Source organism: Crocodylus siamensis, chromosome 1 (assembly GCF_052110815.1).
Source record: "Crocodylus siamensis isolate JL-2025a chromosome 1, ASM5211081v1, whole genome shotgun sequence".
Lineage (NCBI taxonomy): Eukaryota > Metazoa > Chordata > Crocodylia > Crocodylidae > Crocodylus > Crocodylus siamensis.
Window position 1 is genome coordinate 419,155,297 of NC_143395.1, and position 26,067 is coordinate 419,181,363.

General features: G+C 51.5%; 1 protein-coding gene across 1 annotated transcript in view; it reads right to left on the minus strand.

The window, feature by feature from the left end:
* LOC149875504 (disintegrin and metalloproteinase domain-containing protein 20-like) overlaps nt 1-17,979 on the minus strand; it is a 69,288-nt gene extending 51,309 nt beyond the window's left edge. The window contains exons 1-7 of the mRNA XM_090030893.1: nt 17,856-17,979; nt 15,623-15,702; nt 12,502-12,566; nt 11,316-11,394; nt 8,317-8,393; nt 4,548-4,743; nt 685-756 (exon numbers count right to left, since the gene is read on the minus strand). Of these exons, the coding sequence (XP_089887019.1) occupies nt 685-756; nt 4,548-4,743; nt 8,317-8,393; nt 11,316-11,393 (423 nt within the window). The 5' untranslated portion in view covers nt 11,394; nt 12,502-12,566; nt 15,623-15,702; nt 17,856-17,979. The remainder of the gene's footprint in view (nt 1-684; nt 757-4,547; nt 4,744-8,316; nt 8,394-11,315; nt 11,395-12,501; nt 12,567-15,622; nt 15,703-17,855) is intronic.
* Nucleotides 17,980-26,067: the final 8,088 nt, after the last annotated feature.

The window sequence follows — 26,067 nt, forward strand, 5'->3', positions numbered from 1 at the left end:
TATTTTTCTTTCAGATGTAACCCGCATGAACTCAACACTGGATTTCATGTGCTGACTATAAGCTACGGCAACACACTTCATTCCAGCAGATATGTCCCAGAGCAGCCCTTGAGCGCTCGAAGTACATGGGCAGCCTGAATGACTACCGTCTCTTGCACGAGTACGTTTAGGGCAGTGGGAAGTGCCCTTCCTTTCCCAACGTATTCCTGACAATAAATCCAATCCTAATCTGGAAACGAAACTTCAACGTTTTACACATTGTACTGTGAGTCATATTGAATAGTTTAAAATGCACCACATTACAATGGGCGGACCAGGTCCGTCGGGTAAATCTGATATCTTTTCTTAGGGGTCAGCAATTATTTCGGGCAGAGGGCCGCTTACTGAGTTTTGGCAAGCCATCGAGGGCTGCATGACAGGCAGCCGGGGGTAGATAAATATTAATTTTCTAAGTTTTTTAGGGGCTGGATAGAATGGTCTGGCAGGTCATATCCGGCCTGCGGGCTGCATTTTGCCCACCCCTATATTGGACCAACTGGAAGCTATTTGAGTTAGTCTAAGAAAAGATATCAGATTTACCCAAAGAGCCTTGTCTGCCAACGTCCTTAGACCAACACGGCTACAACCTACACCCACATCACAATTAGAACAAAGTGGTAATACCTAACATTTGATGCAACGTACCTTTGCTTTGTCTGCAATAAGATACAGCTCTAAATATCTGGTAGCTGTGTACAAAAGGTTTACTTCGTCTCCCTAGAAGCAAACATACGTAAAACAAGGTGATGGGAAGGAAATGCAAGTGGTCAAGCTCAATGCAGAATCGTACAAATACAACCCTGACACGTGCCCCCCTATGCTGGAGCACTCGCCCACCTGGAAAAGCCCAGAGAAATGTAACGGGTCTGCGGCGCCACATCCTGCACGTGCATGTTCATCTGGACGTGCCCCTAAAGGTCATCTAGTCCAACCCCCTGCTCGAGGCAGGATCAGCCCTGGCCAAACCAGCCAGGACAAATCATCGTCTAAAATCTACATTATACTACCATATACACCTGTGTGCCGTGTATACCTTTGAATATTAGTGCTCATTTCTCTCTCCATAGGCATACTGCAAAATGATCAGTTGTGGTAGCTTACCATCAGCCTAGCATCTGAAGAAGTGAACCTGGGTTCATAAAAGCTCCTGCTCTATCTGTATAGCTTATTTAGTCAGTCTATAAAAGGGCATATGTGCCCTGTCTTCAGCCTAACCAAGAGACATACCTGCTTTCAAGCGAGGCCTGGTCATATGGTCACTGAAACAAGGACCAAGCAGAAGACCACAAGTGGAGGCCCAGCAATGAGAAATCAAAACTACTCCCAGTTGCTTACAAAACTGCTGCTCACCTGATCCTACGTTTCACGCGGCAGGAACACATTGTTGTTTTCAAACACGCACGAAATTGTACCAATGCAATTGGTGAAGGGCATCCTAATTTGGCACTGTTAAAACTTTGTGGCTCATTCCTCATGAGATTTTTTTCCTACTTCTGCTCTCCCGAAGGGATATAATGTGCCTGTGTTTACTGACGTGGAGGTGGAGAAACTGGTTCACCGGAGTTTCGGGAGGATCTTAAAAGACTTTTAGTAACCAACTGTTCGTGCATGGATCCCACTGAGATGTGGATTTTGATCCTCAGTTGAAAGTGGGGAGAGTTGCGTTTGGGTAGAAGTGACAATAGATTATTTTAGTAGTGCTTGGGCGAGGTTGTAGCTGTAGCAGAAGACAACACGGGAGGAAAGGATGCTTGTGGGTGGTACCTTTTGTTGGACTAACTGTATTGTTGGGACACATGCAGACCAGCTTCTGGGAACTCTTCCTCCAGTACAAAAATGCCGGTAGGATAGTTTAGTACTAGTGAAGGGTTTGCTCCAAGTGCTTCTACATGCAGGGGAAAGCAGATGGCACTTTCTAAAGAGAAAGACAGCTCGGACATCTGCCTCCAGCTATGGGACAGGGAGGTCCGGGTGACGGGGATCCCCTACCCTCCATAAATGCTGACCTCGTGAAGGAACACCTTGAGAAGCTGGATACCTTCAAGTCAGCCGGCCCTGACAACCTGCACCCCAGGGCACTCAAGGAGCTGGCGAGCGTCATAGCCCAGCCCCTGGCACGGGTCTTCGAGAGCTCCTGGCGCTCTGGTGTAGTGCCCGAAGACTGGAAGAAGGCCAATGTGGTGCCGATCTTCAAGAAAGGGAGGAGAGTGGATCCGGCTAACTACAGGCCCATTAGCCTGACTTCTGTCCTGGGGAAGATCTTAGCAAAGTTTATAAAGGAGGCCATCCTTGAGGGACTGGCCCAGGCTAACATCCTAAGGGACAGCCAGCACGGGTTTGTTGCGGGTAGGTCTTGTTTGACCAATCTCATTTCCTTCTATGACCAGGTTACCTATCACCTGGACGAGGGAGAAGAGGTTGATGTCATATATCTTGACTTCAAAAAAGCTTTTGATCTGGTATCCCATGATCACCTCTTGGCCAAACTGCCCAGTTGTGGCCTTGGCTCCACCACGATCCGCTGGCTGGGAAATTGGCTCCGTGGTCGGACCCAGAGGGTTGTAATCGATGGCAGTCGCTCATTGTGGTGCCCTGTGACCAGTGGGGTCCCTCAAGGCTCTGTCCTTGGACCCATCCTGTTCAACATCTTCATTAACGATGTGGACATTGGAGTCAGGAGTGGACTGGCCAAGTTCGCCGATGACACCAAACTTTGGGGCAAAGCATCCACGCCAGAAGATAGGCGGGTGATCCAGGCTGACCTGGACAAGCTCAGCAAATGGGCAGACGAGAACCTGATGGTGTTTAACACCGATAAATGCAAGGTTCTCCACCTTGGGAGGAAAAACCTGCAGCACCCTTATAGGCTTGGCAGTGCTACGCTGGTTAGCACTACAGAAGAAAAAGACTTGGGGGTCATCACTGACCACAAGATGAACACGAGCCTGCAATGCGATGCTGCGGCTAGTAAAGCGACCAAAACGCTGGCGTGCATCCATAGATGCTTCTCGAGCAAATCCCGGGACGTCATTCTCCCCTTGTACTCGGCCTTGGGAGGCCGCAGCTGGAGTACTGTGTCCAGTTTTGGGCTCCACAATTCAAAAAGGATGTGGAGAAGCTGGAGAGAGTCCAGAGGAGAGCCACGCGCATGATCAGGGGTCAGGAAAACAGATCTTACGATGACAGGCTGAGAGCCATGGGACTCTTTAGCCTGGAAAAGCGCAGGCTCAGGGGGGATCTGATGGCCACCTATAAGTTTATCAGGGGTGACCACCAGGATCTGGGGGAACGTCTGTTCACCAGAGCGCCCCAAGGGATGACGAGGTCGAACGGTCACAAACTCCTGCAAGACCGTTTCGGGCTGGACATAAGGAAGAATTTCTTTGCTGTCCGAGCCCCCAAGGTCTGGAACAGTCTGGCAGCGGAGGCGGTTCAAGCACCTACATTGAACACCTTCAAGAGTAAATTGGATGCTTATCTTGCTGGGATCCTATGACCCCAGCTGACTTCCTGCCCTTTGGGCAGGGGGCTGGACTCGATGATCTCCCGAGGTCCCTTCCAGCCCTCATGTCTATGAAATCTATGAAAATCCAGCAACTGGGAGAATTTAGGCCTCATAATGGAGCCTTCAGGTGATTTATGGGTCCACAATTTTGTAGGTGTAGAGTGACAGAAAACAAGGGTCATCTAGTGCAACCCCCTGCTTAAAGCTGGGCCAGCTCCACCTACATCATCCCAGCCACGGCTTTGTCTAGATGGGGCTTAAAAGCCTCCAAGGATGGAGAGTCCACAACTTCTCTGGGAAGCCTAGTCTAGTGTTTTACTACCCTCCTAGTGGGAAAGTTTTTTTCTAATATCCAACTTAAACCTCCCTTGCTGCAACTTGAGCCCATTGCTCCTTCTGTCATCTGCCACCACCGGCTGTTCAAGTCGCTGTTCAGTGGCTTCTGCTGTCTCCATTGGACAGATGGGGCAATTGCTATGTGCAAACGTGGACACCAATCTGACATCAACCCCACAAAGAGACAAAAGCCTGCGGCAGAGCAGTTCCACTTCCCCGGGCATCCCGGCACTGAGCACAGAGTAGCTATTCTTCAACAACAAATCTCTAAAATCCAACTTAAATGCCAAACTGCTGAACAAGAAATCATTCACAGCCTGGATTATACTAAGCACAGTCTCAGTAGGGATGATGGATCATCAGTTATAACCTCTCAGAACTTCAATGGGTTGCTGAATTGCTTTGGGACCCTTTGGATCTCAACTCACCTTGACCTCTCTTAGTGGCGTCCCCTCCTTTCCTCCCCCTTCCCCATCCTGTGCATTGAACTGACCTTATTCCTATTTAGTATTGGAGCTCTCTGCAGGTTTGTTCTTTACATTTGCCTATGAAAGCTCCTGTCTTTCTAAACAGGTTAGCCTATAAGGTACCACACTGCCTTACGCACAGCTTTGTATACCATATACAATATCCATGTACTTGATACGAACGGATATACAAAACTTACATCTTTTCCAAGCTGTCTCCCCATTGTTGGAGGTTCTCTGTGCTCCACTGCTGGATCTCTCATACCTTCATTGACGACCCCGCACCGCTCGGGGGAGTCTTCTTCAAGTGCCGGCCGATAAAGGAGGTGTTGGAACGAAGAGGAAGACGCAATGGGTTCGATTTCGTAGTCAACGCCGTATATTTTCAGGTAGCCCCTGAATGGCAAAACTCGAGTGTGATTTCAAGACTTAAGAAAACTGAAAAGCTCTTGAAAAACTGCAGCTAGTGTATAAACATCCTTGAATGCAAGAACCAGAGGGATGAAGTGCAGACCGTAAACTAAAGCAATTCCAGGAGCTACCCTGTGTTTGCTTGCTCCTGAGGCTGGGCTGTTCTCAGTGGTGGAGGATGACAGGACAAGGAGCAATGGGCTCAAGTTGCAGCAAGGGGAGTTGAGGTGGGATAGTAGGAAAAACTTCTTGTAAGTGGGGTGGTGAAGCCCTGCAGCAGGCTTGCCAGAGGGGTGGTGGCATCTCCATGCTTGGAGGTTTTTAAGCCCCAGGGAGACAAAGCCCTGACTGGGATGATGCAGTTGGGGCTAGTCCTGCTTGGAGCAGGAGGTTGGTCTAGATGTGACCTCCTGAGCTCCCTTCCACCCTCATTTTCTAATGACGTCTATGTTTTCTTCCTGCCCCATTCTGTGAAGACTACATGGCTAACAACACCTGCTCTGAATTATAGTTTCATAGTTGGTCGGGTCAGAAGGGACCTGAGCAGATCATCAAGCCCAACCCCCTGCCATGGCAGGAAAGACCCTGGCAAGGTGTTCATCCAGCCTCCTCTCAAAGACCCCCAGGGCAGGAGCCAGCACCACTTCTCTGAACAGGTTCAGGTCCCGTAGCCTCTCCTCGTAGGGCCGGCCCTGCTGCCCCTTGACCATGCGAGTGGCCTCCTCTGGACCCTCTCCATGTTGCCCACATCCCTCCTGAAGTGCGGCACCCAGAACTGGACGCAGTACTCCCGCTGTGGCCTGACCAGTGCCGCATAGAGGGGGAGGATCACCTCCCTGGGCCTGCTCGAGATGCATCTGTGGATGGATGACAAGGTGTGGTTGGCCTTCCTGACTGCCTCCCCACACTGCCGACCCATGTTCATCTCGGCATCAATGATAACCCCAAGATCCTTTTCTGCCTCAGTCCTGACAAGAAGCGAGTTGCCCAACCTGTAGGTATGATGCCGGTTGTTCCTCCCCAGGTGCAGCACCTTGCACTTGTTGGTGTTGAATCCCATCCTGTTCTCATCCGCCCACCCCTGTAACCTGGCTAGATCCGACTGCAGCCTATTCCTCCCGTCTAGCGTGCCCACTTCCCCCGACATCTTAGTGTCATCAGCAAATTTGAACAGTGTGCTTTTTACCCCCTTGTCCAAGTCACTGATGAAGATGTTGAACACTGTGGGCCCGAGGACCGAGCCCTGGGGGACCCCCCTGCCCAAGTCCCTCCAGGTCGAACATGACCCGTCCACCACCACTCTCTGGGTGCGGCCCTCCCGCCCATTGGCGACACATCTGACTGTGTGGGGGTCGACACCACAGCCCCCAGTTTCTTGATGAGAACGGGGTGAGAGACAGTGTCGAAGGCCTCCGAAAGTCCAGGAAGACGCTGTCCACTGCTCCCCCTGCGGCTAAGGATTTGGTGACCTGGTCGTAGCAGGCCGCCGGGTTGGTCTGACAGGACCTGCCACTGATGAACCCGTGCTGGTTGCCCCTAAGCATGATCTCCCCCTGGCCCCTCATGGACATGCGCCAGGATAACTCTCTCAAAAACCTTCCCCAGGATGGAAGTAAGACTAACTGGCCTATAGTTCCTGGGTCCTCCTTCCTCCCCTTTTTGAAGATGGGAACCACGTTGGCCTCTTCCAGTCCTCTGGCCCCACACCAGAGCCCTGCGAGCGCTCGTACAGCCGTGCCGGGGGTCCCGCAATGACCGCAGCCGATTCCCTCAGCGCTTGGGGGTGGAGATCGTCCGGATCAGCCGATTTAAATACATCCCGTCCCTCCAGACGCTCCCTGACTAGATCCGCCCTGACCCTGGGCCTGGGTGCGCCTCCCCTGGGGCCTGAGGGAGGGCCTGGGGAGTCTGACATGTCTCCCACACCACACAGTTGCCATCCCTATACTATTTTTCTATTATTTTAAAACATGAAGTTTATGAATGTGCAATTTTAGCCCTCAGCAATAACACCAGAGAGTCAAAGGGCTGCTCAGGCAAAGTGCCCTGCTGCTTGTGCGGTTAAGGCAAGCCGGTTTCCAGAGCTGCTGGCACATAAGGGAGTGACATGATTAAAAAGCTGTGGCTGCAATAAGGCCTGAATACGCCAGTGGTGGGCAACATATAGTCCCCAGCTTGCCAACTGATCCTATCTGACCCACTGGCTGCTGCGGGGAGCTTGACGAAGGAGGGCTACACCCCACATCAGGCTGCTCTGCTCTGCTGCAGCTGGGGGTAAGCCAGGCATGCAAAATGCACAGACTCCTCTGCCCCACCATCGTCCTTGTCCCCGTTCACCCCAGCTTCTTGTTGGCCCAGCGGCTGCGCAGTCCTGGCACTGCAGCCACTGGCAGCCAGGCCCGCTCAGGATGGGATGTGATGCAGCGCGCCGAGCAGCCACCCTGTCCGCCCACTGCAATGAGCCACTGCCGCCGCAGTGCCACTGGGAGGTGAGTCCATGCCAGCCAAGGTGGGGTTTGGCCTGGGGCAGCCGTCCCTGACTTCCCCAGTGCGGCGTGGCAGCAGTGGCTCATCACAGCACATGGGACAGCTACTCGGCACGCTGCATCACGCCCTGTCCCACGCGGAGGAGTCTGCGTGCTGCATGGCCAAACCCAGCCCTGGATGCAGCAGATCGGATCAACTGGCATCTCCCCGCCCCGCTGCCCTTGACAGTTCGCCAGAGCTCATTAAGTGGCCCTCCAGTCCAAATAACTGCCTACCCCTGGAAGAAATAGATGCAGTAGGTATAACCAAGCATTATTCGCTGCCAGAGAAGTCATCAGACTGGCTGATGGAGAGGTGCACAAATCCAGAGTCCTTCACAAGGATGCCTGTTTTTATAGCCATGGATGCATCATTAGCTAATGCTCAATTAGTCACATAGGTTCATTTTTAGAACTTGTTTAAGAACCACTGAGAATGCTAATCACATGCCAAGCCTGTGCTCTTAACTAGATGGCACCTGCTAACCTGCATGAGCTTTGCTGGTATCGCATCCTTTGCACTTGTTATAATTATGGTACTTTGTCCAGAACTGAGAAAGCAGACCGGCACAGCATGTCATTACTCCAAGATGCCCTAACCTTTTCTAGCCATACATTGTGCCTCCCTGGTTAGTGCCTGCAGCTATCCCTGCTGTGCAGATGCATCCTCTCTCAGATCAGCCAGGCACACAATCTAGCTCTTTAGGAGGCTTTACTGATTTAACCCTCACAAACCTGTCCAACAGGACCAATAGTGTCGCATCCGACTACTTTTAAATCCCCGAAACATTTAAAATTGGGTTGCCAGGGGGCAGCTGCCCAGCTCCAGCTCCAGAGGCATGACAGTGAGACGCTTTAACCACAACGCCATCACATTGTGGACCGCAGGGATCTTAAACTGGATGCAAGCAATCTGTACTAGGGAAAGGAAAAAGGGAGCTAAAATCTGCACGTTCTTTTCCAAGGGGTGAAAATAATCTAGCATAAAGTGATTCACTATTTATGATCTTACATCTTGAGAAGCCTACATTACCAGAGCCCAGAGCAGGTGCTGAGAACGGCCACTGATCCTGGGACGTCTTCTACGTATCCAGTGTAGAAGCAGTCATCCTGCAAGGTCCAAAATGATTTTATTCTAGATCAGGTGGAACACCACATATTATCAGTCACACAGAGCACCCTGGGCTTATTATTCACACATCCATGGCACCTAGCTGAAGATGTCTGTATGCAGAAAAAAAAGAGGACTGGTGGAAACGAGACTATTTTTTAATACAATAATATCTGGGGAAAGTGAAGGAATAATGATGAAGGATGGTCAATTGAATAGCCAAACTACGTAACACCTAGACCTAGGTAGACTGCACATGTAGACTGGCATTATCATTACACCAGTGTAAAAGAGCAGCAGATAGACAAAGGATATACCCCTTAGCCATGTTAACTTTGCTGAGTCCAATGGGGGAAGAAGTAAAACAAGAAGCAGGAATAAAACTCTACCCATTTATGTTAAATGAGTTTAGATCTCATTCAACATTTGATAAGGCAAGGGGGTTATCATTTCAGGGAGGTGCAGTTCGAGCTGCCGCCGCATGCAGGTACCGCAGGCCGGCTGCATGCCGCTCTGTGCCGAATACAAAACCGATGCCAGCTCTATACCAGGGGTCATCTGCCCAGGCTCACTGCTCCACCTGAGGCTTCAAGAAATGTAATAGAAGTGTTTCACTTTATATGGAAATTGAACGCTAGGCAAGACGGCAAGAAGAAAGCAAAAGGAATTGTCGGCCTTATCTGCGCAACAGTTTCCCATGACCTGCTCCATGTCAGCCAACAGGCTGTGCCCCTTATCATTATAGCAAGTTGTATCTGGCTCTAACCCTTTCCAAGAGAAACCCTTTCCATGAGATTGATTCATTTTCCTGAAAAAAAATAAATGGCTCCTTCCTTTCCAATAACTTGATGAAGGACTGGTCCCTGAAGGAAGGCAGGGTTAGATGGCCAGAAGTGGTAGAGCCTAGAAAAAGCCATGATAAGAGGGCCAAAGTTTCCTCTTATTTATCTGCATGTCAATTGTGCCAAAAGGCCCCAGACAAGATCCGTGGCACTGCTGCCCTCTCCGCGCCTCCCCGTCTTCCTCCCCAGGCTCAGCACTAGGCAAACGCATAGTAAGAGACAATCCCATCCTGGCCCTGAAGAGCTCAAACAGACAGTTAAAACAGGGGAAGAGAAAAAAGACAGAGAGGTGAAGTGTTTTGCCCACTATGACAGCAGGTCAGAAACAAAGCTGGGAATTAAGGGTATTAGTTCTGCACTAGATATATTCACTAAGCACAGCAGAGCCTTTTTGCTCCATCCCTTCCATGTTTGGGGGGTCGCTGTACTGGAAGGTAGGAAGCAAGAAAATATTCTTAGAAGACAATACATATTCCACATAACTACTGACACATGGGGAAAGAAATGAAGGTGCCACATTCACTGACACAGGGACATGGGACTAGAAAGGGCTTCAGGGCTATCAAGTCCTAACCGCTTTAAGTCAAAACACAATGAAAGGCAGAAAGAGCCCTTTTGTTTTGTCTTTTTTAAAACTTTTCTTTTAAACCATTTATGTTTTGGCTGCTTGAGAACCCATTTTCTGCAGATTCTTCCCCTCTTTTCCATTAAAAGTTTGATACGGTCTCCCACAGCATTCTTGCAAGCAAGCTAAGTACGGCTTGGACGAATGGACTGTAAGGAGGGTAAAAAGCTGGCTGGATTGTCGGGCTCAAAGGGCAGCAATCAATGGCTCGATGTCTAGTTGGCAGCTGGTGTCAAGTGGATGCCCCAGGGGTTGGTCCTGGGGCCAGTTTTATTTAATGTCTTCATCAACAACCTGGAAGATGGGATGTGGTGTACAATCAGCAAGTCTGCAGATGACACCAAGCTGGGGGGGAATAGTGGATATGTTGGAGGGCAGAACTAGGATTCAGAGAGACCTGGACAGATTGGGGGATTGGCCCAAAAGGAATCTCATGAGGTTCAACAAGGACAAGTGCAAAGTCCTGCACTGAGGAGGGAACAATCCCCTGCACCGGTGCAGGCTGGGGGTGACTGGCTGGGCAGCAGCTCTGCAGAAGAGGACATGGCAGTGCCAGGGGACAAGAAGCTGAACAGGGGCCAGCAGTGCGCCCTTGGTGCCAAGAAGGCGACCGGCAACCTGGGCTGCATTGGGAGGAGAGTTGCCAGCAGATGGAGGCAGTGATTCTTCCCATCTATTCGGCACTGGGGAGGCCACATCTGGAGTCCTGTGTCCAGTTTTGGGCCCCCAGTACAAAAGGATGTGGACACACTGGAGAGAGCCCAGTGGACGGTGATGAAAATGGTTTGAGTGTTGGGGGACAGGACTGGTGAGGAGAGGCTGAGGGAACTGGGAGGATTTAGTCTGGAGAAGAGAAGACCGAGGGGGATTGAACAGCAGCCTTCACCTCCCTGCAGGGGGCTGCAAAGAGGACGGAGCTGGGCTGGTCTCGGTGGGGGCAGGTGACAGGACAAGGAGCAATGGGCTTCAGCTGTAGCAAGGGGAGTTGAGGTTGGATATTAGGAAAAACTTTCTCATGAGGAGGGTGGTGAAGCACTGGAACAGGCTACCCAGAGAGGCAGCGGAGTCTCCATCCTTGGAGTTTCCTAAAAGAGACCTGGGTAGAGAAAGCCTGGGCTGGGATGATGTAGTTGGGGCTGGTCCTGCTTGGAGCAGGGGTTGGACTAGATGTGACCTCCCAAGTTCCCTTCCAATCCTTGTTTTCTTTGATTCTATGATTTAATTAAGAGATTCAGGATTTTGCCACTGGGTTATTAATTAGTGGTTCATTAACCATATCCTGCGCTAATTTTATCTTCCATCTGCCCAGACCATGGCTAACCTAGTACACAGACACATCCTTAGATTATAATCCAGTGAACTCCCAAGATTTTGCTAGCAACTCAGCAATGCACAGCAGAGCAGTTTACTTTTACTGAGACCTGTACCTTCCACCATGCTCATTTCAGACTCACCTGAATATATGGATAATCAGTTATCAAATCTCCTCTTGTGTTATAAGTAAAAACAGGGAAATTTTTGGCTATGTACATCCTGAAAACAAAAATGAAGAGCCCTAAAATTAGACATGAAAACAAAGACCCCTGCCATTTGTTGCCCCGATGCATGCAAACTGTTGGTTTGAAGCATGAGCAAGGCATAATCAACTCAATAGCATACATCTAGCTTAGCTATAGGGATCCATGCTGTAATTATATTACTTACATGTTACAGATGGGGAAACTAAAGCACTAGGTAGTAAAGGCAACCAGAAATGAGTGCAGCAGAATAGAGATACTGAGCTAGCTAGCTAGCTTCAATGCCGTGACAATAATGTGGATTGTTCTTTCGGATGTTATACGTTGAAGTGTTTTCAACAGAAATCTCGTGGCAACTAATTCATCCTGCTTCAGCAGCTGTCGCCTGTCCAAAACCACTCACTCAGGGCTCCACAGGAAGCACAGGACAGAGAGGAACAGAACCCAATCCAGGGCCCTGTGCACTGATCACAAGTCACACTCAGCTATTTAATCTCCAGATACTTCATTAGTTGACTATAATTGTATGCAACTGTTATTAAGAGGTGCCTGGCACACTTTACACTTCAAACATGACGTCTTGTAAAGAGCTGCCCAGACCGTTAATGCAATGGACGGCGTGATAAAACGAGGAACACACCACACAAAAGATGGGCTTCCACGTCATTTGTTTACACGCCGAGTGTTACGGCATGTGTTTACATGTCATTACACAAAGGATGTGCTATAATTATAGGGCCAACATGCAGGGATCTCCCCCAAAAAGCAGTTCCCATCTCTCTGAAATATCTTGTCCAGCCTCTCCAACCTTTTCCTTGGCATAAGATCAAATGAGGGGAAGTTCATAAGGGTTGGCAAAGCTAAACAATATTTTTCAAAAACATTTAAAATGGAAATACATTTTTACTAGAAACGCTTGTCCCTCCATAATTACTATGGCCCAAAATAAAGCCATTTTCCTTGCAATACATTCCTCCTCTTTTTTCACCTTCTGTTATTGCTCCTTATCTAGACTGACACTGCTTTGGGGCAGGGCTTTTTCTGCATACATGAGTGTCAAACCCCACATATAACTATTTTGCTATAAAAAGTGCGGAAGAAAGAATGGAAAGAAAGCACTTACTTCTTTCGTAGTAGATGAACACCATAGTTATGTCCTTCTATTTTAATAACATAAGACACCGCCTCCTAAAGCATTAAGAAGAATTTAACAGTAGTCAAGAATATTTTGATCGACCACGTCCTACAGTCACTCTTCCAAGCAGTAGATTTGACCCATCTCTACAGCTGCACAAAGAGCAGGTTGAAATTCACTCCATTCATCAGACCCCAACAGGGAAGTTTTCAAGAGGCGTTTTCCTAACACTGCCACCACTGGAACAGGGGTGCACTGATGAAGATTTTCTTGGTCGATACACATAGCTCACTATTAACCAGCCATATTGGCTGATACCGATCCAATAACAGATTTACAGCACAGACAGGCAGCATGGGGAGTAGCTCCCTGCAGGTAAACCTATGGAGGGGAAGAGGCATGGGGGAGAGAAGAGGCATGGGGAGGCAGATTGAGTACCCCACAGTGAGGGAGGGAGTGGGGCAGGAGCAGGGGCAGAGGCTGTGAGCTCTTCCCAGCCAGGGTGATGAATGGGACCCAGGGCCAGGGCAAGGAGCAGGACAGAGCCATGGGCAGCTCATCCAGGGGATCAGTGTCCCAGCACATAAAACTGACAGTGGAGGCACTTGACATAAAGGTTGGATGAACTTTAATTCAAGCGCTGCTGCCACCAGTTTTAAGTGCAGGGATGCTTTTAACCGGAGCAGAGCCAAGCAGGGCGAGGGTGGATGTGGGCTGCCCACTGCAGGCTCGGGACCCTCCACAATGCTGCCTTTGCCCCGGGGGCCTGAGCTGGCCATGCGCCTCCTGCTGGGCAGGGGGTGCACAGCCAGCTCTGGCCCCTGGGGCAAAGGCAGCAGAGCGGAGACCTCTGAGCCCACAACGAGCAGCCTGCACCTGCCCTGCTCACAAAAATGGGGGTACGTGCCCCCTCCAGGCCTCACCTGGGGGTGGGCACAGTGGCAGGGAGCCATCTCCCTTCCCTACTCCTTCTGCACCAACTGAATAAGCGATGTGTGGCTCTGTGCTGTTCCCTGCCCTGGCCCCTGGTCCCATTCACCAGTGTCCCCAGCCCCTGGCCCAACCCCTCCCTCACTTGATCTGCACCCCCCCCATGCACCTTCTCTCCCACACACCCCTTCCCCTCCTCAGACTTAACTGCAGGGCGCTGCTCTCCACGCTGCCTGGCTACATCTTGGCCCCATGCACTCATGCGACTGTGCACATGTACACGGTGTCTGGGGGCACAGCCAAAAGGCATATTATGTTTATCAGTGACAATTATCGGCTACACTGGGCAAAACAAGCCAAGAGCTAATATGTTAATTTTCCTTTTATCCGTGCTGATCCGACACACAACCGACATGTTGGTGCACGTCTAGTATTAGCAGCCCAGAGACCCTTAGTGCAAACTAACCTCCTGAGGACCCTTCAACCCTCATGGTCTATAATTTTAAGAAGGGGCCCCCAAGCATGGAAACAGCCACCCTACACATGTTGGGTGATCCTAGTGAATGCCAAGGTCTGGGCCTCATTTCACCACCTCTGGGGAACGTGGGGAGCAAAATCACCATGCTCATTGATCTACCCTTCACTATACTGTAGCACCTGATTCTTCCTCTCATGTGACCCAGGGAAGGATATCTCCATGGGAGCCAGCTATGCATGCCAACTCTGTCCTCCTGTCCTCCAACTTCCTGTCATCAGGTGCCATGAAGGTGCAATTTTTATCATTGGCAGAGAGAGGGAGGAAGAGAAGAGGGTTGTATTTTATAAACAGTGCCCCCTATATATCAGAATATCCAAATTTACCATCATATCAATAAAACATGTTCAATGCAAGTATAACCCAATGTGGGTATAGACTCGAGCACTTTTTCTGTATTAATGGCCTCAGCCTTGCTAATAGTGGTGCACCTGCACAAATACCAGCAAAACTCTTGTAAAAAGAAGTGGAGTATGTCCTGCTTTGCCACCTGGTTTGCCAATCTCGTTCTAGCCACCCAGGTCTCAGTCTTGGTCCCGTATTCATAGAGATCTCTACTTTGTGGGAATGTTCGTAGAATCATAGAATAAAATAAATGAGGGTTGAAGGGAGCTCAGAAGGTCACATCTAGTCCAGGCCCCTGCTCCAAGCAGGCCCAGCCCCAACTACATCATCCCAGCCAAGGCTTTGTCTACCCGGGTCTTCAAAGCCTCCACGGATGGAGAGTCCACTACCTCTCTGGGTAACCTGTTCCAGGGCTTCACCACCCTCCTAGTGAAAAAGTTTCTTCCTGATATCCAACCTCAGTTTCCCTTGCTGCAGCTTGAGCCCATTGCTCCTTGTCCTGTCATCTGCTCCCACTGGGAACAGTCCAGCTCCATCCTCTTTGCAACCCCCTGCAGGGAGGTGACGGCTGCTATTCAATCCCCCTCACTCTTCTCTTCTCCAAACTAAATAAGCCCAGTTCCCTCAGCGTCTCCTCACCAGTCATGTCCCCCAGCCCCACAACCATTTTCCTTGTCCTCCGCTGGACTCTCTCCAATGTGTCCACATCCTTTCTGTAGTGGGGGGCCCACAGCTGGACACAGGACTCCAGATGTGGCCTCCCCAGTGCTGAATAGAGGGGAAGAGTCACTGCCCTCGATCTGCTGGCAACACAGCAAAGGGAAGACCAAGGTGCATAGTGATTTTTGCGCCCCACCCTAGGTTTGCCAGTGGTGATGAAATGAGCCCTGTATGCTGTGAACAATAACACAGTAAAAGTATCTGAACACTGTAAAATGTTTAAAGAGGCTTGAGCCCCTTCCAGATCAGGTTATTTCAGTACCTTGTACAGAGGTTCTTATTTGTGCCATGTCAGATAATAAATGTCAAGCCTGTATGTCAAACTCCACTAATAAAAATATTGATGGCATTTACACAGGTAAGAAGAAAGTGTCATTATTATTATCTATCCTTGTGCTTGAGACTCGATCAAAATCATCAATGGGCCAAGAAACACCCCCTTCCCCTCCAGTGCCCAAAGGGATCAGAGAGGCATTCATTCTTCCACTGAACTGGCTGGGATTTGCCAGAGACTGGACTCACGAATCACTGCTCTAAGGCCATGAGAGCCAAGCCTCTTTTCTTAAAGAGATGCATTACCTTGGAGCCATCAACTCCTGCCTCTAGCTTTCTTGGCACTATTACTTCCGAGTAGGAGAATTTTGCAGTCTCCAAAATGCCTAGAAAAGAAATAGTCTCACATTGGAAAAACAGAAGATTGAAGAAGTTTACGGCAGCTGTGGCACACCCTTGTACCACGATGTGTCATTCGATGCAAGTCACTTGCCTGCACGTGGAACAATTTTAACACAAGGAGGATGAAATGCTATTTGCAAATGACTTGAGAAGACAGGAGAGAAAAAGGAGGAATGGTATTTTAGTTCCTAGTCTTCTTTTCCCAGCCCAGCCCAACCGAACCTCCCTGCCAGGATCCATCCTTCCTTCCATCTCAGCTGTCTCCCCTCAGCAAATACCCATTCTTCACCAAATGAAGCCCCTAATACCCCTTCATCCACCACCTAATGCTACAGCCTGCTTCACTCTTCTGACATGAGCCCCTGCTCCTCCAAACCTCCTCTGTGTCACATCCAACCAGGTTGGCCTCCACCTCCCCATCGCTACACTGGTACCCACTACGTGCCCTCTCCCCCAAGTATCTCCTACAGCCCGTGCTCAGTTCTCTGTCCCCCTCTCAGTCCTCTCAGTTTAACAACCCTGATCTTGGCTCCTCGTGGTCCTGCTTCCTGCTGTTTCATTCCCAAAAATGACACCCTCAAAAAACCACATTCCCTTCTGTACTCCTTGCACATCTCTCCTGGGCGGGCCTTGTCTAGGTCTCAAAATCCCCTCTCGTCATGCTGTATTTCTGCACACCCAAAAATATCCCCATCGGCTAGATCCGTTTCCCCTTCTTTGCTCAGATCCTCCAAAAATCCCCTTAGCAAGACATGTTTCCTTCTCCTTCCTCTACACCAGTGGCGGCCAACTTTCCCGGCAGACATGCCTAGAGATTGGGAGGCCCGGGTTTACCAGCAGCCCACCAGCAAGCTGGCAGGGACCACGTGCAATACTCCTGGCAGGCAGAATTCGATCAGAAATCTGCCCAAACCAATTAAGACCTGCAAACTGTTGCAATAGAGGTATTTTTGATGCAAGTATCTGTTGTTTTGAGGCTCGGGGGACAGTGTGTGTTCCCAGCTAGCTCGTGGTGTCCTGGTTGCTTGCAGCTGTGTGCTCTCAAACCGTTGCCTGCAGCCAGCTTAAACACGGAAGCAGTCTTTAAATACCTGAGGGGCTGCCGTAAAGAAGAGGGAGACACCTTTTCCCTTTTGCTGCAGAGAGGAGGATGCAGACGAATGGCTTGAAGTAGCAGCAAAAAGCAGGTTTTGGATCTTACCCAGGATCTGTTGAGTGCATATTAACATTTCCCAGAAGCAGGACGTGGACTGCCACAGTCGCCCTGCCTCATCTGTAGTGAGAGCGCTGTGTCGGGGTGGCTGGCGTCTTACTACCAGGCTGGACTGCATGGGATAATTTGCACGGGGCTGATCCTGCCTCAGGCAGGGGCCAGATGTGATGTGCAGCCCCGTGGCCCTACGATCCTCTGTGTGGTGCAACAGCTCAGAGAGGTTTACCATCTGAATGCAGGGTACTTGCTAATTATTACTTTTTTTAAAATGTTGTGCCTCGGGCCAAAGGAGGCAAATCAGTTCCAAACCCCACCTGCCGAGCAGAGCTCGGCGTTCAGCTCCACGTGACGCTGCCACCAGCGAGGATCTGACCGCCCAGACTTCGGTACCCGCGGACCCAGGGCGGCATCGCGCGGGCAGGTGTGCCCCCGAGTCTCACTTGCCCTTCGCCAGAAGGCCGAAGGCGCGAGGCAGGGAGACATCCCCCCGGCGCGCACGGTAAAGCACGGATGAGATGCTCAGCAGAAGCAGACTCCTGGGAGGGCTGCCCGCGGCGCAACGGACCCGTCTGCGCTGCGCAAAGCTGTGCGAGGGCAGCCGTGCAAGGGTCTCCCTGTTCAGGGCCGGCAACGCTCCCTTCACGGTGGCGGTGACCTTGGCACCTGCCCTGCTCGGCGGCGCCAGCGGGAGTCCACGGCACGTGCAGGCCGCGGTCCCCGAGGGGCGGGGACGGGCCCCGGCGTTCGCAGCCACGCGCCTCGTGTCTCTGCAGGGAAGCCCCTTCCCCTGGGCTCTTTGCCCAGCCCAGGGCACCCGCACCCGGCTGGGGGCCTGCATCCCAGCCCTGGGGCCCCTGCCCCTTCCCCTCGGGAGGGGGCACGGGCCTGCAAGCTGCTGGGAAGGGGGTGTGGCCCTTACCTTACCCAATGGGGGATGGGGCGTGGCCCAGCTGCCACCCAAACCAGTCGGAGAAGGGGGCGTGGCCCAGCCGGGACAGTGGGGGGGGCCCTGCCCCACAGGGAGGAGGGAGAGGGGCGTGGCACAGCCGCCCCATAACGAGTGGGGAAGGGGGCGTGGCCTAGCAGACAGGGCCCAAAGGGAGAGAAGGGGGCGTGGCGCAGGCCGGGGCGTGTCATTCCCGTAACGACCCCCCGGCTCCGCCTCACCCGGGCCGAGCAGCAGCAGCGGCAGCAGCGCGCGGAGGCGCCGCGTCCCCGCCATGCCTCAGCCCCGCCCCAACCGCCCCCAGGCCCCGCCCCCTCCAACTGCCGCCGAGCCCCGCCCCGAGGGGCGCGGGGGTGCAGCCGGCCGTGCTCTGGGGCTCCGGCGGCTCGAGAGGCCTGGCTCGCGGCCTGCGCCTGTCCCCGCAGCCCTGCGCTCCCTGCCTTGCAGGTGCTGCGTGCCCCCAGTGCCGTGCCAGGCCTCCACACCCCTTTCCGTCTTCCTGGCTTCGACCCCCTCGTCTTTAGCTGGGCCTGTTAGCCTAAGCCCACTGCCCCGGACCTCGGCTTATGAGCTCCAGCGCCTGTCCTGCCCGCTCGCAGCCTGGCTCCCCGGCCCTGGACCCTGCCCCTCTTGGGCTTTGGCCCTTCTCCCTCCTAACTGCAGGCTAGCTCTGTTGCCCGGGGGTGTCACCGTGGACCCTACCATGAGGTGATGGGTGCAGAACACAAAATCACCCACGAAAATCTCCGTGGCCTGATCAGAAGGTCTCCTGGACCCAGAAAACTTGCAATTCCCAACTTTCAAGAGCATCTGACAACACCCATCCTCCTTCTGTGACACTTATGGACATTATAACATCCCAGGTGCCTCTTGGTACTTGGTTCCTTGCGACTTGACCTTGATTGACCCTGGCCCCCAATTTCTTTGGCTGAAACTACCCTTACTGAGTCAGGAGAACTTGATGAGCATTGCGTCTCAGGCAGGCTCCAGCCTGATTTATTCCCAGGACCCAAGGTTCATTTATGACATTGGAGCAGTTCCTACAGCTGGAGGCCCCTTCCTCAAATCAGCCATAGCCGGTGGTAGTGAGGCTGCCCTTTGTGCACTGAGACCCCTCGCAAGGCAGTTGAGATTCACCGCGTTGACCGGCCGCTGTCAGGGCTCTTGCTAAGCTCGCCTCCCTGGCCTGACACTCAAGGTGGTAGCTCAGCAGGGAGCCTCCACTGTTGCTGGCTTAGCCTCGGCAAGCAACGTGAGACTTGTGGAGGATGGGGCTGTTGCGGGTGATAGATGTTCATGGACCGGGAGGCAAGCTTGGGAATATGAGGAATCTTTTTCAGGCAGGTGCACCCCTTCCACGTGGTGAATGGCAGGTCCATCCCTTCCCCATCTTCTTCAGGCAGGTGCACCCCTTCCCCAGGGTGAGCTCCAGGTCCACCTCTTCCCCATCTCCAAGCAGGTGCACCCCTTCCCCATGATGAGGTGCAGTTTGGGGTATGTGAGACTTGCAGCCACGAACCCAGGGCCCTGACCTGACCGGTAAGGCTCTCTGCCCCAACCTCCCTGAGGAAGCCTCCAGCACTGACACAGCCTCCGCTGGCTCCCGGCCACCTCCTATCACCCGACCTTCCACTTCCCATACATAAGATGAGGGAGAGGACGTCTAAGTGTCCGGCTTCTCCAAATTTTGGGCAATACTCAGATTCCTTGCTTCGCCTGGTTTCCTCAAACATCTTGCTCATGACTTCTGCTCTTCTCTTTACCCCAGGCTCCTGATCCACCTTATCCCTAGACGCTGCTTGGCCTTTATAACTCTGGCTTTTACCCTGATCCTGTAAAATTGGTCTTTGATGGGCCCCCTGGGCCTGGCTGCCCATGTCCTGGCACTGGTAAATGTAAAGAGGCGGAAGTCCCTCTAGGCAGCGTCATCCAGAATGGCGCACTGGGAGCTATGGAGAAAGAGGTCAATCCTGGTCTAGATGGAGCCCTAAATGGAGTGACCAGACTGACATTGAAAACCCTGGCTGGGCTGATAGAGATGCATTGAAATCCTTTGCAGCTGTTTCAGATGAGAAGAAAAACAGCTGTGATTACAACCCAGGCAGGAATGGGTTTTGTTTTCCTCGGTACGTAAGCGGCTAAGAATGACAGCACCCCGAGAAGCTTCTTGTTTTAGGTGGAGCCTCCTCTGCAGGGCAAAAGCAAGGCCATACAGAAGCTAAATAAATCACTTGTAGTCTCGTGTGCAATTTGATAACCGCATTACAAGTTTGCGAAGCAGTGAAAGCCTTCTGAGCTTTCTCGTTCATCCTGGGATGGAACAGCCGGTGGTCCAGTGAATCTGTAACCACGATACTGCAGAGAAAGATGTCTCAGTCACGTTTGTGTGTCAGGTTTTGTCTGCCTACCCCACCGCTCTTGCAGTTCCATGTGTCAGGGAGGGTTTTTAAATCTCCCTCGGGGGCACTCTGGCTCCTTACCTAGTAGGATCCATATTGAGACTGTACCACCTTAGCTGACATCAGCTGCTGATGCATCTGTGCACGGCCATATTGACCTGGGATGGGAAATGAACTCCTATAATCAGTCCTGGGGGATATATAATCTGCCAGTCCTTCCTGAGTTCACTGCACTAAACTCATGTGTTAACCATTCACGTGTGCTGCATTTCCGAAGGGAAAATACTATTGCAGAACTGTCCTGAAACCAAATATTCTCTGCTTTTTCATGAACCCTTTACTGAGAATTTTTCTATCTAATTTAGCTACCTATTTCCTACTGTCGTCCCCTCAGCTCCCCCTCACGCAGGACGGATCAGAACATCAATTGTCTTTGGGGATATGTGAAACCTGTGGAGCCCCCAAATTTGTGGGACCCATCACACCGGTGCTACACCAGATGTGGCAGAGAGAAAAGTGGGGGGGTAGCTTCTGAACAAGTGGGAGATGAGGAGGAGGGTGTGCTCTTTGCACAGGATGTTCCCCTAATCACAAAGCCAGTCCCGGGACTAATGCTGCTGCAGTGGCTGTATTTCATTACAGAAGGCAAAGAAAGAGCCTCATCCTTCTCCCATTCGAATCCATGCAGATTTTCCCATTGACTAGAATGGGAGAAGATCAAGGTCAAAAACATTATCCCAAATCATTATTTGTAACAAAGGTTTTATGCAGGTCGGAGGACTTGCTGAGCATTGTTGCTGGTTGACTGATATCTCCTGTCTTTCCTGATGTAGGTAAAACATCTCCGTGGGGCTTCCTCTCGGGTATCAGCACGTCCCCAGGTACAAGCATCTTTACCCAAAAGCACCTGAGATGCAGCAACTGAGAAAGAAAGAAAGGACAATCACAGCCGGCAGCCCAAAGGAACAGTTAGATACTAATCCCCCCTTTTCAAAAACTTGGTAACGAATCTGCTACAGCGAAGGCTGATGAGAGCAAGTGAGAAATAGCGCTGGTTAGATCCCGGGTAGAAGTGGGGAAGATGAGGCACAGGAGGTGGCTTGATGTCCCTGAGCTCAGATCACAGTTTCATAACAGAGTCAGGCAAGTTTGGTCACAAATGGCACCCTAAATTCAGACCAGGATGCCTGTGAACATCAAATGTTGAGACTCGAGGAGCAGATACACAATGCAAAGTGAACGGACTTTGCTTCTTAGTGAAAGTGAAGTGGACACACAACACACAGCCTTACCCAGACACCAGTCTCTTTTTTTGTTTGTTTTTGGAGATTACATTACCCTGCAAAAAGCTCTACCCTGCTTTACCCTGCGTGAGTTACTACAGAGCACGTGATGTGTGTCTCATCCTGGCATAGCTATTTACTCAATGCAAACTTGCTCTCCGGCACGGGATGGTGAGGCACGCTATGGCAGGTACTGCAGGCAGGTGCCTCTGGGAGCTGCTCAGACACCTCTCCTTACTCTTCCCAGAAGCAGAGAAATGAGGGTTGGGTGGGACCTCAGGAGTCACGTCCAGTCCAACCTCCTGCTCCGAGCAGGCCCAGCCCCAACTGCATCATCCCAGCCAAGGCTTTGTCTACCCAGGTCTTCAAAACCTCCAAGGATGGAGACTGCACCACCTCCCTGGGTCACCAGTTCCAGCACTTCGCTACTCTCCTAGTGAGAAAGTTTTTCCTCATATCCAACCTCAACTTCCCTTGCTGCAGCTTGAGCCCATTGCTCCTTGTCCTGTCATCTGCCCCCATGGAGAAGAGTGCAGCTCCATCCTCTTTGGAGCCACGCTTCAGGTAATTAAAGGCTGCTATTAACTACCCCCCCCAGTTTTCTCTTCTGCAGTCTTCTGTTCCTACCTGCCTCCCTCTATTTTGGGGTAAAATCCAGGGTATATTACCCAGTATTAATCATGTTGTATGCCCACCCCTGAGCCTTCCAACAGAAAAGTACATAATGCTCTGACCCGTTATCCTTTCTCCCCTGAATGCCCAGCCCTTGCAACACTCAGCCTGACATATTTTACACCCTGAGACCCATTGTCTCCATGAGCTGTGCCTCCACCATGAAAATAAAGAGAGCTCAACCTGCTCCATTTGCTGATCGTTGGCTGCACGCTCTGGACTACTGGAGTGTCAGTGGGTGGAGGGGATGCGGGGGCTGAGCTTTCCTCTGAGCATTTCAGGTTTCTCCAGTGTGTGTGGGGCTCACAACATGCTGGATCAAGACATGAGAACACTATTAATGGGGACATACACAAGACCTTCCGCGCAGTCCTTGGGTCCCACCGAATTTTCCTGAGGGTAACAGACAGCGCGGCAGTAGCCCCGGTAGTTCGCACAGCCCCAATTTCTGGCACCGGCACCCGGACCTGCAAAATCACAAAGTGGACTTTAAGCCTCTCCTTGGAGCTTGCCTCAAGCTGCAAGTCTCTTTGCATCATCGATCTACTGCTGTCAACCGCGACCCAAGCTACGACCCAGGGGCCCCTCTCGCCAGCGAGCTGCACTGACGAGGCGTGACACATTAGGGCTGGACACAGCCCCTGCCTTTTCATGCATTAGCCCAGTAGGGGCCCAGCCAAGTGCCACTCCAGTCCCCTTCTCCTGCCTGATCTGCTGCTCTGCTTTCTGATCCCGAGCCTATCTGCTTGCATGCAGATTGGAATGATCCCTAATCATTTGTGGATCTATGAGCCTGCTCCCAGCCCACGTAAAATTTGAGAGGTTGTCACTGATTTTAATAGGAGCAGGATGAGGCTCTACAGCAGGGCTGGATCCGGCCCACCAGTGGATTCTGTGTAGCCTGCGGTGGGTCCCTTGGCCCAGGCATGAGGGCAGCCCAAGCTGTGGCAGGCGTGGCTAGTCCCACAGTGCAGCAGGGGCAGGGGCAGGGGCAGGGGCAGTGCGCTGGGGGTGCAGCAGCTGGATTCGGCTTCCTAGCAGCCCCCGCGATGGTAGCTTGCTCTATACGGCTGCCACTGCCAGTCTGCCCTGCACCCAGTGCAGGGGGTACCGGACAGAGCGGGTGGGTAGGTGAGTGGGGTCTCCATGGGGCTCCTTCCTTTAATAAGCTGTTACAAACAGAGGGCCACACTGCTTTAAAGCTCAATAACGAATGTATTTTAAAGGCTATCTAAAGGAGTCATTCTTCTCATGCTAAATTTATCACTGGTGCGGAGAGGAACAAGTTTGCACACCCCAAGAGCACTGTTGTGTGCTCTCCCTTGTAGATAGATGGAGAAAATACGTAGGCTTTACAAATTCTGGGTAGCCTTCTCAACAGTGCCTTGAGATCAGTGATCTTCTCCAGGATTTTCAGAGAGGGAAATTAAACAAGAAGAGGTCGAATGACTTGCCAGTGCTCATACAAAACAGTCAATAGCACAACCAGGGGTCCTGTCTCCCGGTCTTCTGTGCCAGCCACTAAACCGGCGAACGTGTACCCCTCACTGGGACACACGGTGCCTTGGAGAACAATATGCAATCACATATCTGCAATGACATGCAATCACAGGTCGGATGGAGGATGGAAACGCAGACGGTTCCTAGCTGTTTCTCCTAAGGTTTTGATCCGAACGAGAAATAAAAGAGGTAAAACACATCTGAATGGAGTGGGAGGGAGGGAATTTCACACCATAGGGAACATAATTTTGAGTGACCAACCAAGCCGTTGACAATATGGCAAGGAAGCTGCTTTTCTGAGTATACATTAAGAAATGATTTGGGGATATTCTCAGTGAGGCTGGTCTCGTGACCAAGCTTCACTGTAATCCTTTGCCCTGAGGATATGAGACTCGCTACCCTCTTGACGCAGATGCCCTAAGGAATGGCAGAGAACTATGTCCATTTTGCAGATGAAGAAGATAAGGCCCAGAAAGCGATGTTATTTGCTGTGGGTGAGGAGGCGGCCCAGAGTTGAACCCAGCTGTCCTGTCTCCCAAACATTAGATCAGCTTCTCCCAAGCATCACCTATGATTAACACGGCCGCGGGGTACTTACAGCTGCTCGTAGCCAGAGCCACCAGCACCAGCAGAAGCAAACCCCAGGGACTCACGGTGATGACCATTTTCCAGGCACCTTCCTGTAGGTGAACAGAATAGCCAGTATCCCTGGAAGCTCGTTATATAGAGTCACTAGGAAGCATGGCGCAAGGGAGCGGTTTTGATCTGGTGCGGTGTCATCAAAGGTCTAATTAATTGTAGGTGACGTAGGGACTTCCTGAGCCATCTCAGCATCAGAGCAGGCTGAAGGAAGGGCTGGGAGGGGAGGCCCCCATTTCAAAGCTCGTTTACTAAATCTGCCCAGACCTGATCTGATTATTGGTATTGAAGCATCTCCTTGTTGTGCGCCTTATCATGAGATACCACTTAAGGGCTGCTGAAAAGATCCGCTGTGCAGAGGGAAATGAGATCCGCCTGATCGAGGGACAAGGGTTTCGGTTACACAATGGCATTCATGTGATAAAGGCTCCGAGGCAGACACCGGCCTGATCCGCCTTTACACTCATGCCAAGGTAAATCAGGGGTTAGCACATGGGAGTAAACAGAGGGGGTGACAGGACCCCCAAGTCAGCCAAGGCCGTGAGGGCACAAACTTCTTGCTTCGGTTGCAAGACAGCTGAATTTAGGGGTAAAACCCCCCAACTTGACTAATTAGGGAAAACACTGCAATGGAGCGGGGGAAGACAGAATGCAACATGAAGGTTTCAAATGCACTATCACCTAGCCCATCTCACTCTAACTAGACTGTGGCTGGTGCTTTCTTCTCAGTGGGAGGCTGGTTCGAGGGGCAGGCGGGAGTCTTCACGGTCTCTGCAGCAAGCTCCTCCTCGCCCCTGGAGGTCTCGGCTTCTCTGCGGCCCTCGGCGGGATGCCTCTGCCCCACGGCTGCAGCCCCCACGTGGCAGACTCCCTCGACCCCCGCTCGCACCAGCGGGCTGGAGGCGCTCACGCAGGTACACGGGGGTGCACACAGGCACGTGCACGCTCCGGCTCTCCTGCTTACATCTCCTGCCACCTGCTTTTAGGAAAAGCCCCAGTGCTCAGGCCAGGGACCCTCCCAGCACCATCCAGAGGGCCATTACCTTTAACCCTTTCCCCATCTGAACAACACCTATTAAACCCCTCCACTTTCAACAGATAAGAGCAAGCAGTACAACCCCATAACAGCACAGAGAGGCAAGGATTTCTTAGAGTGATCTCTTTAATGCATCAGTATGGGGATAGAGTTAGGCAGGCTTTCAAGTACAAGACATTTTTCATCAGGTCTGCTGAAAATGCAGACTTTTCCCCGTGCAACCACCACAAGATGTGAATCGGGTCCATGGCTTTCCCTCTTAACTAAAGCAAACAAGCAACAGCTGGAAAAAGTTTGAGGAGTTACTGAGGGCAAGTCTACACATGTGCTTTAATATGCACTGGCCAACTTTAATGCACATTAGTGTCACCAAAAACATGCTTTTTCACTAAAATAGGCTAATGCACCTTTCTTCTAGCACTTCACAATGGAGGTACGAGATTTAATGCGCGTTACCCAAAGCACATTAATGACCGTGGAGATGCGCCCTAGTCCTTGCAAGGCACAAAATCGGAACAGACTGTTTTGAGCGTGCTCTCAATGTTTCCGGGGTGGGAAAGTGATTTCAGAATAGCTCCCTTTGTGGACATGCTCTGAAATAAAAATCTCTTTGTGTTCCAGAGTAATTAGTTGGTTTATTACGACAGTTGATGCTTTTACT